Here is a 12,555-nt window from a genome sequence, read left to right on the forward strand (position 1 = left end):
AGAGAGAGAGAGAGAGAGAGAGAGAGAGAGAGAGAGAGAGAGAGAGAGAGCTCCTATTCCTAACCCTCATTACAGGACACAGCCAACTCAAATCCCTCCAAAGCACTGTAGATAGGAGGGTGTGATCTCTGCTGTGTGGTATGTGTCCCTCTCATCCCTGCCAAAGCCCTGATAGAAGCTGTTTACACTCATAGGGCCAGAGCAGGGATTGGCTCTGCCACAAGGTCACAACGTGAACTGCTATTGGTAAACAGAACAGTCTCATTCAGACCTTCATCTTATTGCCAAGTGAAGGAAAGGGATGGTATACTGTCTAACGCCTCATTTATTTTTAATTAAACCCATTCTCTGGCAATAGACAGTGTGGCTGTATGGAAAAAGCACCCATTGATTTGGACCAAATGGGTCAGTGAACCACACACCATGCAATACTGGACTAGTAAGCCAAGAGGTAACTCGACACTGTGGATTTCTAGCTTAGTCTATTCCAACTCAGGATGTTACATTTACAGCCCTGTTGTTTGGCTGGCTATGGGAGACCTCTGGAGTGCAGTTCAGTGTTGTGCTATAATAGCACGGCCTGTGGTGTGCTTGGCTGAGTGTGTCACTGGCTCATTGACCGTGCTGGGCTCTGTGACACTGAGCCACCGCCAGAGAGTTCTCTACTGGATACCCTCTCATCATCCAGTAGATGGGTCCCCTGTAGCTCAGTTGGTAGAGCATGGTGTTTGCAACGCCAGGGTTGTGGGTCCGTTTCCCACGGGGGGCCAGTATGAAAATGTATGCACTCACTAACTGTAAGTCGCTCTGGATAAGAGCGTCTGCTAAATGACTAAAATCTAAATCATGTCAGCATCAGGGACCTACCTGGACAAGGAGCTATAACATACACACATACACACACACACACACACACACACACACACACACACCGTGTCAGAGAGAACACCAGGTGAAGCACCCTAAGTGGCTCCTCTACTGCCTACATTGATTTCCTATGGTCTGGCATAGCTCTGGCTTCTGACTGTAAAAATAGTCTGGAACAAATCCTGGAAACTCAAGAGAGGGACTGCATACTTGCATAGGAAAGTGCATCAAAGTGAAGCCATGCAGGCTCTCTTGGATAGAGGGACTGGGGCGGCATTGTTGTACTGACAGCTTAGCCACTGTATTCCCAGTATGGAAGGTGTCGGAACAATAGAGTGTATAAGCTTCATGTTCCTGGAAACACATGCACACCCCATTTCAAATGGATATAGCGCTCTATGATCCACTCATGCTTAAAGTAAGTAATCATGTAACTTTATTTTCTCAGAGGCAGTGGTGAGTTGTTTGGTTCACCTTTACTTTCACCTTACTACTATACCGCGTAACTTTTTCTGAAGTCACTACTGTAACTTATCTGCTACACACTGTTTGGAGGTGGTGCAACACATTCAAGTTTCTAACCACTTCAGGTAGCTAACCACTTTTAACAGTTCATTGAGGACAACATTGTAAATGTGTTTTTGGTTTAGCATGCACAGAAATTGACAATCTTACCTTGAAAGTAAATCACTTACCTGACTGAAGTGCAGGTCTTTTAGCTAATCATTTCTTACTACTTACCTTTAGAGTTTTTAACTGTTTGAGGAGGCAAACATCATAAAGTCCACATTGACAATTTTCAAGCAAAGTTAGTTATCAGTGTTGAATACACATTTCACATACAGTGCAGTATTAGTCAAATGCAGGGAAAATGAAATGCTTCTCAAATACATCATCCAAAGAAAACGGTTTTCATTGGTCTGCGAACGCAAACAGCCACACGTTCCATGATGACCCCCTTTGACCCCTCGCCCTAAGACAGGTCGAAGGAGGGTGGGGGGTCTGAGCAGAGAGAGGGGTTCTGTTCAGCGAGTAATCCTCTTACAGGTGGCTGGCAGCTGGACTGGACAACTAGCAGTGACTGAACTCAGTGAGAAAGTCTTCAGCCATCAATACGGAGCCTTTAGCTCTGAGGGCTAATCCAACTGATGCCTTCAATTACTCTACGAACCCTGGGTTAGTGAGAGGAGGGTTATGGGGGCTGGGGGACGTGAAGGGAGCGCAAGGGGGCAGAGGAGGGGCAGGGGAAACTAGTTTGAGACCATTCCCGAGTCTTAATAAAGGATGGAGAGAGGAGAGTTTTAGTTGTGTGTTTGGCAGTTAAGGAGTGGGGTTGGAGGGTGAACGGTTAGTGCTTTAGTAAGTAGGGGAGAGTCAGACACAAAAATGGTTGTTAGTACAGTTACAACAAAGGTTTGATTCATACAGTAGTATTAGTAACAAATTGTTTTAGTAATAGTAGTAGTAGAAGTAGTAGTAAAACAAATAGGAGGAGTCTTTAAAGTCCTCTGCAATTTGATTTGACCAACCAGATCAGATTTTCGGACTGAATGCGTGTTATTTTTGTGACAAGGGCTTGTTTTGGTTAAGAAGAAACAAAATGATTCCATCCAAGCTAATAAGGTGGACATGAGCCATGCACTGAATGCCTGGGTGACAACATGGAATATTAAAGGAGTAGCCCATCAGAAAAAACAAACATGAAACAACAGACGCAACAATCAAACCAAACCCCCCAAAAAACACTTTGAGAGGAGGCGGCAATGGGAAAAGGGAAAACCAAACAAAATGGCAGAGGGCACCACTTCTACACCAGACGAATGGCAAAGGAAAAGGCTATGAGGTTAAGGGTGATATTAGGACAAGAACGCCAAAGGAAAGAACACCCATCTAGACACGCGTGCAGACTGGCACGCGCTGGGCTAGAGCAGCGAAGACAACTTTTGGTTAGGATGCAGATGTCTATGATGCTAGCCAGAAAAAAACAGCATGCAAACAGGGTGCATGATTCAAACCAAAATGAATGGTAATATACGATGAGGGAACAAAACCGATGTAACAACCACAAATGTATGTAGTCAACGGAAAAGGGAGAGGGTTTTAAAGAACTGGAAAATCTAAGTGAGGGAAAAAGGCTTCCACTGTCAAAGGTGAATAGAAAGGCGAATGTAACATTCAAATTCCTCAATCTAAGAGCTATATGAAATCCCTTGATTTCAATCTCATTCTATTTGTGTGCATGGGCTAATAACTAGCAGGTGCCAGCTGCTAACAAACATCCCCTACATATCCCTTCCCTTATTTTATGGGTATAAACACATATTGCCACTAATGGCAAAGTGACTCTGAACATACACCTACTGGAGTTTGATTGATTGAGTAATTTACATTAGTTATGAAACCCATAACTGGTTGGAATAACAATAGTCTCAGGCTCGTTCTTTGTTTTGGTATTCCGTAGGCTAGCTTTTCCCCTATGGTTTGCTTCCACTCCCACTCAGGTGCAGTTGTGATGGATGGCTCACACAACCTTCTGTAGGCAACACTCCTCTAGTCACCTAGAAAATGAAAAGCCGTTCCCCCTCTTATTTTTTCCTTTTTTCTTCTTTTTTTTCTAGCAATGTAAGGAGTGAGGTCGTATTATTTGTTTTAGTAAGTAATAAAATTAAATAAAAAAGTGAATCAAAAGAAAACAAAACCCTAAAATAACAGGGGTGGCTAGAGAGTTATGTGGCCATACAGATAATATTAGAATGATTGATATATGTATGTATATATATATATATATATTAGCCATTATATATACATATATGCTTTAATGTAATTGGTTTATAAAAAATTAAATAAAAATATAAGGGGGGTCAACTCTTACATGCATGGGGTGAGGCCAGTAAACTCAGAGGTAACAGAGTTAGTGTTAGTGATGGAGACAGTAGATTGGACACAGTTGAAACATTCCAAGAGATATCCCCCTACATGTTATGCAACAGTACTGGGGAGAGCAGAACCCACGTTTTTATTTAATTGTGCAAATCCAGTGACAGGAAGTAAGAAACTAGCCAACTATAGCTACCTGGAAAGGTAAACAGAACATAATCTCTTTCACTATCTGTTCCATTATGGGTGCTAATCTATGAAGATCTGTGAAATAATTTACTATTGACTAGTTTAATGTCCTTGACTCTAACATGTAAATAACACTCATATTCCACACTTAAAAAACAGAATATGAAAAATGTCTGAAATATAAGATGTCTACACAAATGTTATACTTGAAAGAAAATAATGTACTGTAAATGAGATCTTAATTTCTTCCCTAGAGTTTTCAACTGTTTTTTGGTAAGAAACAAGTAGTGTTAATTGTGTCATTTACACTAGTGCATGGCAATGCTGTAATTCAACAAAATTGCTTATGTAAAGCAATGAAAATGGTATCCTTCTGGGGCATAAAAATAAAAAAAATGGCACGGATTAAAGAAAGGTCTTCTAACAAAACAACCACATCAGTATACATACGCCGACCAGCCTCTGATACTCTCCTTTCACTATCCTATTTCCTTTAGCAAACCTGCAGCAACACTGTCTTTGTTTTCCTGACTCCTAACAGTCTGGTTATAAACAAGAAAGCCTTATTGGCGGACAAGGGGACAATATTTACCATTCAGAGACAATGGCATTTAATTAGGCTGGGTGTTGAGAGTCTAGGTATGGGCTCAGAGCTGATCCAGCTCAGTCGTAAATCACACTGTAGAGCTAATGGGATCGGGTCTTCATTTGAGGCCCTGCTTTACGGCCTGACCTCCTGCCACTAAATAAGGAGGTGTATATACGGACCTGAACTATGAATGTTTGAGTGGGAACCATAGGTCTTGGCACATGCAGCCTCACCTGTAGCAAACTATCAAAATGGATGTCTTTATGCAGCTGGCATTTACCTCTTGCTCTCGTAAAATGAAGACAGAATCAATGTTGTTTTACAAGCTGTACTTCTGGATATATTCATCTGCTGCAGTGCATTCTCGACAAAACCCGTAGATAGTTGCCGAAGGAATAGGTTGAACAATTTAAATCTTAACAATATTAGTGCTGTCAACTAGGTTGGCTTAGTTTTTTAAATATATTTTGTTGCAGTCAATTTAGAAGTCTACTAGGTTAGTCTAGTTGAATAGTATACTGTTTTAGTAGATCGACAAATATTCAAACTTTCTAACACTAAAGACATAGGTCATCTAGTTTCAGACATAGTAGAATACTATCCAAATGGCCCTAGTTCTTAATACCTGCCACTGGGGTTGTAATAGTAGGGGTATTTCTCTGTCAATGGAGTCCGCTATGTACGTTCACTTCAAGTACGCTTGTTGAAAGAAAATTAATAGGGGGGAAAACTCAAGTAAATCATAACTTTTTTGGATAGATTTTGTCATAGTCAATTCAGAAGTTGCTATCTTTCTTGAAAAATAATTCTTTATTTCTTCATACGGATAGTGTTTGAGGAAAACAAAAACAAATAAAAGGGAAAAAAAATCTAAGTAACAATTGTATCATTTTAGGACAGACCTCTTTCAGTGGATAGGTAAAAATGTTGGAAGGAAGGGAGGAGTTTTGGATGGTAAAAAGTGGTAACAAACATAAAGAAGTAAAAGAAAGACGAATAGAGGTGATTTTTTTTCAGCTACCTTGGAATCGATGGAAGTTTGTATTTTCAGTAAGAGCAAACGGAATAGAAAGAGGTAACGGAAACCCAGGGCAAACCAAAGTAAAGACAATTAGAATGATATCTACCATATAATGCAGTTTGTTTACCATAGCGTGTCCAATGCCTGCGTGCTTCAGGAGAAAACAGGGGGAGGAGAAAGAAAAAAAAAGAATGACAAACCGTGAACTCAATAAAGGACACTTCAAAAACGAAAAAAATTAATAAAGGAGATTTCGCCTTTTTGAGAAAAAAATACAGGTTAATTTGAGAATAGGCGATAATAAAGCAACCAATCAATCCTTGAAATGTCAAAAAATTAATAAAATAGGCTTTCTTTTCTTTTCTTTTTTCAATATCATACAAATCATCCAAATAAAGAAATAAAGAAAGTAATTGGGAAAGTTTTTTTTTCTTCTTCGTATTAAAGGGTTGTTCAAAAATAAAAGAGATAAACAATATCAATATATTTGTTAGTACGTCAGTTCGCAAGTTAAGTAGAAAAAAGAACAGATGACTCACATTCCGTGAATGACACAATGTTAGTTATAAGAACTAAAAGGTAAAGGAAAACCAAATCACAAAAGAAAATAATAAATTGGAGAATTCTGAAGCTTTTTGTTAGTAAAAAGACAAGAGTTAGCAAATAAATTTTCACATAGAGGGGTTGGGGGCAGATTGGGGGTGGGGCTTGTTTCTGAGTGGGGAAGGGAATGAAGGAAAAGCAGTTCAGTATTAGTAGTAACCCCTTCTGGCTAGTCTTGGCTGTGGGCGTGGCTGGTAGGAGGGACAAGCTCCTTAGAATCGGTGTTCCATTGCAGGGGGTGTGGCCAATCATATTCCGAATGGTTGGCAGGTTATATTTTTCTAAGCAAACTTTTTCTCAAGTTGCTTTTCTCTAGATCTTGTGCAAGACAGTTTAGGGAGTATGGAGAAGCCAGAAAAAAATAACATATCAAAATGTAAATGATCAAAATTATCACAATAGTTAAAATGACTAAGAGAATAAGGACAGCAATATTGACGATGATAATCAGAAAGTTAAGGATATTCAATTTCAATGGGGTATATAAGAAAAACAAAACAAAAAATGACATTTACTGCATATTGTAGCAGAGAAGAGCGCAAGAGAAAGAAAGAAAGAAAGAAAGAAAGAAAGAAAGAAAGAAAGAAAGAAAGAAAGAAAGAAAGAAAGAAAGAAAGAAAGAAAGAAAGAACGGAAGGAGGGATTGAAAGACATTTTGTTCATTTTGGGATGCAGTATCATTGTGTCTACGTCCTGAAAGAGAGAGATATTCAGTTATTCAAGTTCACTTCCAAAACACCCAATACCCATAACCTCTGCCCCTAGAGAGAGAAACAAACAAAAAATTGACACTGTGTTAGAAGTCAACAATTTATATGCACTTGATGACAAACAGTTGTCTGGCTATTCCTCCCAATTCACTGTGAATGATGACAATGAATGTATGCACCCAATTTTGAATTCGGAAGTTGTCATGTGATTTCTGTATGAAGTCTGATTTTAACCTTAATTCCCAACTAGAGTAGAAAGTATAGCTTTTAATTAGATGACTGTACTTCTCTATGACTTGGTATGTTCATATCTCACAACGTTGTTCCAGACAGAATAAATATAGATAAATGATATACCATATAGTGTTACGTGTGTGTGCGCATGCTTGCGTGTGTGTGTACATTTGTGCTTATGTGCTAATATGCACTACACTGCCTTCCCACTCTGCTGATTTTTTTTAAATTCATGTTGTTTCCAAGTCATTTCAACAAAAAAATGCAATGTGATGATGTTGAATCAACGTGGAAAACTAATTGGATTTGTTGAATCAACGTGGAAAACTGATTGGATTTGTTGAATCAATGTGGAAAACTGATTGGATTTGCAAAAAGTCATCAACGTAAGGGAATTTCTTATTTTTTTTCAACCAACTTTTAACCTAAATCCAATGACATGGTGAATGTTTTTGTTGATTTCATGTTGAATTCACATTAGTTGACAACTCAACCAAATGTAAATCGAAACTAGATGTTGAAATGATGTCTGTGCCCAGTGGGTTGTGGCTTTTTCTGTATGTGCCCAAAGGGTTACTTTGTGTGTATATGTGTGGGAGTGAATAAGAGTGGCAGCTCCACAGTGCCAGTGGGGTTAGTCAAAAAAAGAAGATGGCCGCTCACTGTTTGATCCTGGTCACCAGATCCAGGTAAGCAGTGTGAAGCATCCCCGCTCTGCCGCTAATGATTTATGTTAATCCATTAATTAGGTAAATAAATTCCAACAGTGGGTGTAGCATTTGCATATGTATGCCTCTCTGCCTCGTCAAAGACCCACACTGTGCTTGTGTCTCTAATCGTAACAAAACACAGACACAGATACATCAAACCCAAAATAGGGATTCAAAGGGACTGGGGACGCAAAACAATGGTTTATTAAATAAGACAAATGACGGTCTATGAAGGTGACAATCACTGTGTGTCTTTGTCTAACGGACAGATAGCAATTATGTGAATCATCTTTTTTTTGTGAGAAGCGTGATTAAATATTACGTGTGTGGGGTTTCAGATCCCCCAGTGTTTGATGTCTGAATCCTGAACTTATCTCGGATCTTTAAGAAGTTCTTACATGCAGGGAAAGTCAAGGAATACATGTGGAAAATGTATCTTCTCAGACTGCTGAGGATCTTTGGATGAACATAAAAAGAGAGATGAAAAAAAAAGTATGGAGCGAAGTCAGACTGAAGTCATCCCTTCATCAAAGTTTTGGAGAAAGAGAAGACAAATTAACACCCTGAACTGGCCAAAGTCGGTATAGAGATCTTCGACCAACATTCCAGACCTACACTCCTCCTTTCTCTTCTAACCATGTCATTTTTATTTATTTTTAACCTTTATTTTATCAGGGAGTCATAGCATGACCGCATGTTAAATAATTCAAGGGAAGATGGGCAAAGAAAGTCATAGAGGGAAGAAAGAGGTATAGCTCAATATACCACCTTCTGAAACCATCTGCGATTCGCTAAAACTTTTATGAACCTGTAGAGTGAGAGGGAGAAAGACAGAGAGAAGTAAAAGATGGCAGAGGTCCAAAGAGATTGAAATAGAGTGTTCGAGAAAGAGGGAGACAGAGAGAGAGAAAGGAAAACAGAAGAACAGAGAGACAGAAAAATAACTGTCTCTCACATACACAGGAACACACGTCCCTCACACAGCCCAGCCCTGTCTCAATCTCAGCCTGCCAGTGGGTATACTCAACAAGGCCTCCCTATTTTCAAAGTCTTTAGCTGTGGCATTGATGGCACTCGTCCGCCCTCGCCTTCCCTGTCTGTAATTGACTCATGTGGGACAGGGAAGCAGGGAGGAGATGGTGGTCATTGTTTGCTGATGGGGGATAAAACTATTAGTGTAAACAAGGAGCAGGCCCTGACATATAACTTTTTTTTAAGCACGCTCAGCCGCTCCCATGCATTATTAATGTGGGGAAGAGACTGTAAAGCGCTTTTAGCATAGTTTCACCATTGTAGCCCTCCACTTGCAGAAGGAAAGGAGATAATTGACATGTCTTCTCTGTCAACAGTCTGGGGAAAGTGGCAAATCGCTAAGGCCCAGAAGCAAATGAGATGACAGCCGGATCGTGTTGACTGAGTAGCAGTAAATGAGGTTATCAGGGGTTTGATTTTTACGTACATGTCACAATGGACAAAGTTGAACTGTCACCGTGAGCACAATCGAGATAAATATTTAATGCGGCTGTGAAAAAGATAAATGGTTGGCAGACTCTGACAAGGCCCACTGTAGCATGGGTCTGTGTGGATTTATAACAAGAGAGCTGTAAGAATGATGACCGATTTCATATACATTTCCAATTTAGCCAATAATAGTCAGTGATAAAAAGGGACAGGGATAAATCGTATTGGCTGGAAGGAATGGTAAGTATTTTTCATTAGACCTGAGGTAGTTGAGAGGGTAATGGGTTTTATAGTGTGGAATAAGATTAGAGCACTATTCCTAGAAGAGAGTCTGCATACAGAACTCATATTGAAATGGTCACATAGTTGATCATACAGGGAACAACACATACAGTGCCTTCAGAAAGTATTCATACCCCTTGACTTTTTCCACATTATGTTGTATTACAAGCTGAATTGTCACCCATCTACACACAATACCCCATAATGACAAATGGAAAATGTGTTTTTAGAACTTTTTGCAAATTTATAGAAAATTATAAACATAAATATCTAATTAACATAAGTATTCACACCCCAGTGCCAATAATTGGTAAAAGCATCTTTGGCAGCGATTACATCTGTGAGTCTTTCTCTAAGAGCTTTCCACACTTGGATTGTGCAACATTTGCCCATTATTATTTTCAGAATTCTTCAAGCTCTGTCAAATTGGTTGTTGATCATTGCTAGACAACCATTTTCAGGTCTTGCCATAGATTTTCAAGTAAACTTATGTCAAAACTGTAACTCGGCCAATCGGGAACATTCACTGTCTTCTTGGTAAGCAACTCCAGTGTAGATTTGGCCTTGTGTTTTAGGTTATTGTCCTGCTGAAAGGTGAATTCATCTCCCAGTGTCTGGTGGAAAGCAGACAACCAGGTTTTCCTGTGGTATATCCCTATGCTTAGCGCCATTCCGTTTCTTGTTAATCCTGAAAACCTCCCCAGTCCTTAACGATTACAAGCATACCCATAACATGATGCAGCCACCACTATGCTTGAAAATACGGAGAGTGGTACTCGGTAATGTGTTGTATTGGATTTGCCCCAAACTTAATTGCAGTTTTACTTTAGTGCCTTGTTGCAAACAGGATGCATGTTTTGGAATATTTTTATTCTGTACAGGCGTCCTTCTTTTCACCCTGTCAATTAGGTTAATATTATGGAGTAACTACAATGTTGTTGATCCATCCTCAGTTTTCTCCTATCCCAGCCATTAAACTCTGTAACTGTTTTAAAGTCACCATTGGCCTCATGGTGAAATCCCTGAGTGGTTTCCTTCCTCTCCGGCAACTGAGTTAGGAAGGACGCCTGCATCTTTGTAGTGACTGGGTGTATTGATACACCATCCAAAGTGTAATTCATACTTTCACCATGCTCAAATGGATATTCAATGACTGCTTTTTAAAATGTTTACCCATCTACCAAAAGGTGCCCTTCTTTGCGAGGCATTGGAAAAAGATCCCTGGTCTTTGTGGTTGAATATGTTTGAAATTCACTGCTCGACTGAGGGACCTTACAGATAATTGTATGTGTGGGGTACATAGTAAATCCATGCAACTTAATATATGAGTTGTTAAGCACATTTTTACTCCGGAACTTATTTAGGCTTGCCATAACAAAGGTGTTGAATACTTATTGACTCAAGGCATTTCAGCTTTCATTTGTAATGAATTTGTAAAATTTTCAATAAACATAATTCCAATTTGACATAATGGGTACTGTGTCTAGGCCAGAGACGAAAAATATCAATTTAATCAATTTGCAATTCAGGCTGTAACACAACAAAATGTGGAAAAAGTCAAGGGGTGTGAATACTTTCTGAAGGCACTCTAAGCTATCAAATGACTCGGAGGATACTAAACATAAGGTTACTGAGGGATGTGTGCGGTTGGTGTGTTGTGTGCATGCATGTATGCGCTCATGTTTGTATTTGATTGTCTATTTCATTTTATGTGGCACATATATGTGTTTTGTATGCACCACATGTCACAGCAGAGGTATCAGTGGAGTATTGCTGTAGTGAGATCTACAGCAGTGTGGTCAGGGGAAGCCGAGAGGCGTCTTTCTAGCAGGTAGTTAGTTCCGCTTTCATTCCAATCCTCTCCTTGATACTCCCCTTCCTTCCTTCCTTCCTTCCTTCCTTCCTTCCTTCCTTCCTTCCTTCCTTCCTTCCTTCCTTCCTTCCTTCCTTCCTTCCTTCCTTCCTTCCTTCCTTCCTTCCTTCCTTCCTTCCTTCCTTCCTTCCTTCCTTCCTTCCCCTCTCAACCATAACACCACAGCCTGGGCTCCCAGTAATGGAAATTGACAGAACAGCTCCAGGTGACAATATAAATGTCAGTGCAATTATGACGGAGAGAGAGTTAGGCAAACAGGTGGGGCTGTGTGTGTGCAGCCACGAAAGAAAATGATGGCTAATAGTACCTAAGTAGACATTTCTTCTATGTTATTCCTGTCTCTGCAAGTATCTCTCTCTCTCTCCCTCTCTTTTTCCCCCGATTTGTGTATTTCCAAAATGCTACCTGCCACATGTGTGAGTATGCTCTAATGGTCCAGAGATTTTAAACATAATTATAGGTCTGGTTAAAATGGCTGTAAGATGCAAACTAGGACATGAATAAACATGACAGTTGGTGACAGAGCTGTTAGTGGTAAACGAGGGGCTCTTTCTGAGTGAGAAGGGGTGAAGATGTTAATGTATGCATACACACGCAAACATGCATGCATGTACGCGCACACACACACAAGCACTTGTTTGCACACACGCAGGTACGTACATACACACATGTAAGTTCAAGTGCCATATTAATATGCACACGTACAATCATACAAACTCTATATTAGCAAACAAATGGAAATGGGATGCTATGCAAAGGACATGCAGATCATTGCTATTGAGTTGAATATTGAGTAGCGATTCAAACTAATTTTCATACATGGGCATGAGCTAAATGTCTTTGGCCAGAAGCTCTCTTCGACCTGTGTGCAGAACATCCAGTAGACTCACGACAGCTGTTAGACCGCATGCCATTTCACCCAACTGTTACACCGCATGCCATTTCACCCAACTGTTACACCGCATGCCATTTCACCCAACTGTTACACCACATGCCATTTCACCCAACTGTTACACTGCATGCATTTTCACCCAACTGTTACACCGCATGCCATTTCACCCAACTGTTACACTGCATGCATTTTCACCCAACTGTTACACCACATGCCATTTCACCCAACTGTTACACCACATGCCATT

The 12,555-nt window shown here is 40.0% G+C and overlaps 1 protein-coding gene across 1 annotated transcript in view; it reads right to left on the reverse strand.

Annotated features, from left to right (window-relative positions):
- LOC121554278 (neurexin-2-like) overlaps positions 1-12,555 on the reverse strand; it is a 591,334-nt gene that overhangs the window by 88,164 nt on the left and 490,615 nt on the right. Inside the window, exon 7 of the mRNA XM_041867756.2 lies at positions 5,671-5,694. Coding sequence (XP_041723690.2) covers positions 5,671-5,694 — 24 coding nt within the window. The remainder of the gene's footprint in view (positions 1-5,670; positions 5,695-12,555) is intronic.

The sequence above is a fragment of the Coregonus clupeaformis genome, chromosome 39, assembly GCF_020615455.1.
Source record: "Coregonus clupeaformis isolate EN_2021a chromosome 39, ASM2061545v1, whole genome shotgun sequence".
Taxonomy (NCBI): domain Eukaryota; kingdom Metazoa; phylum Chordata; class Actinopteri; order Salmoniformes; family Salmonidae; genus Coregonus; species Coregonus clupeaformis.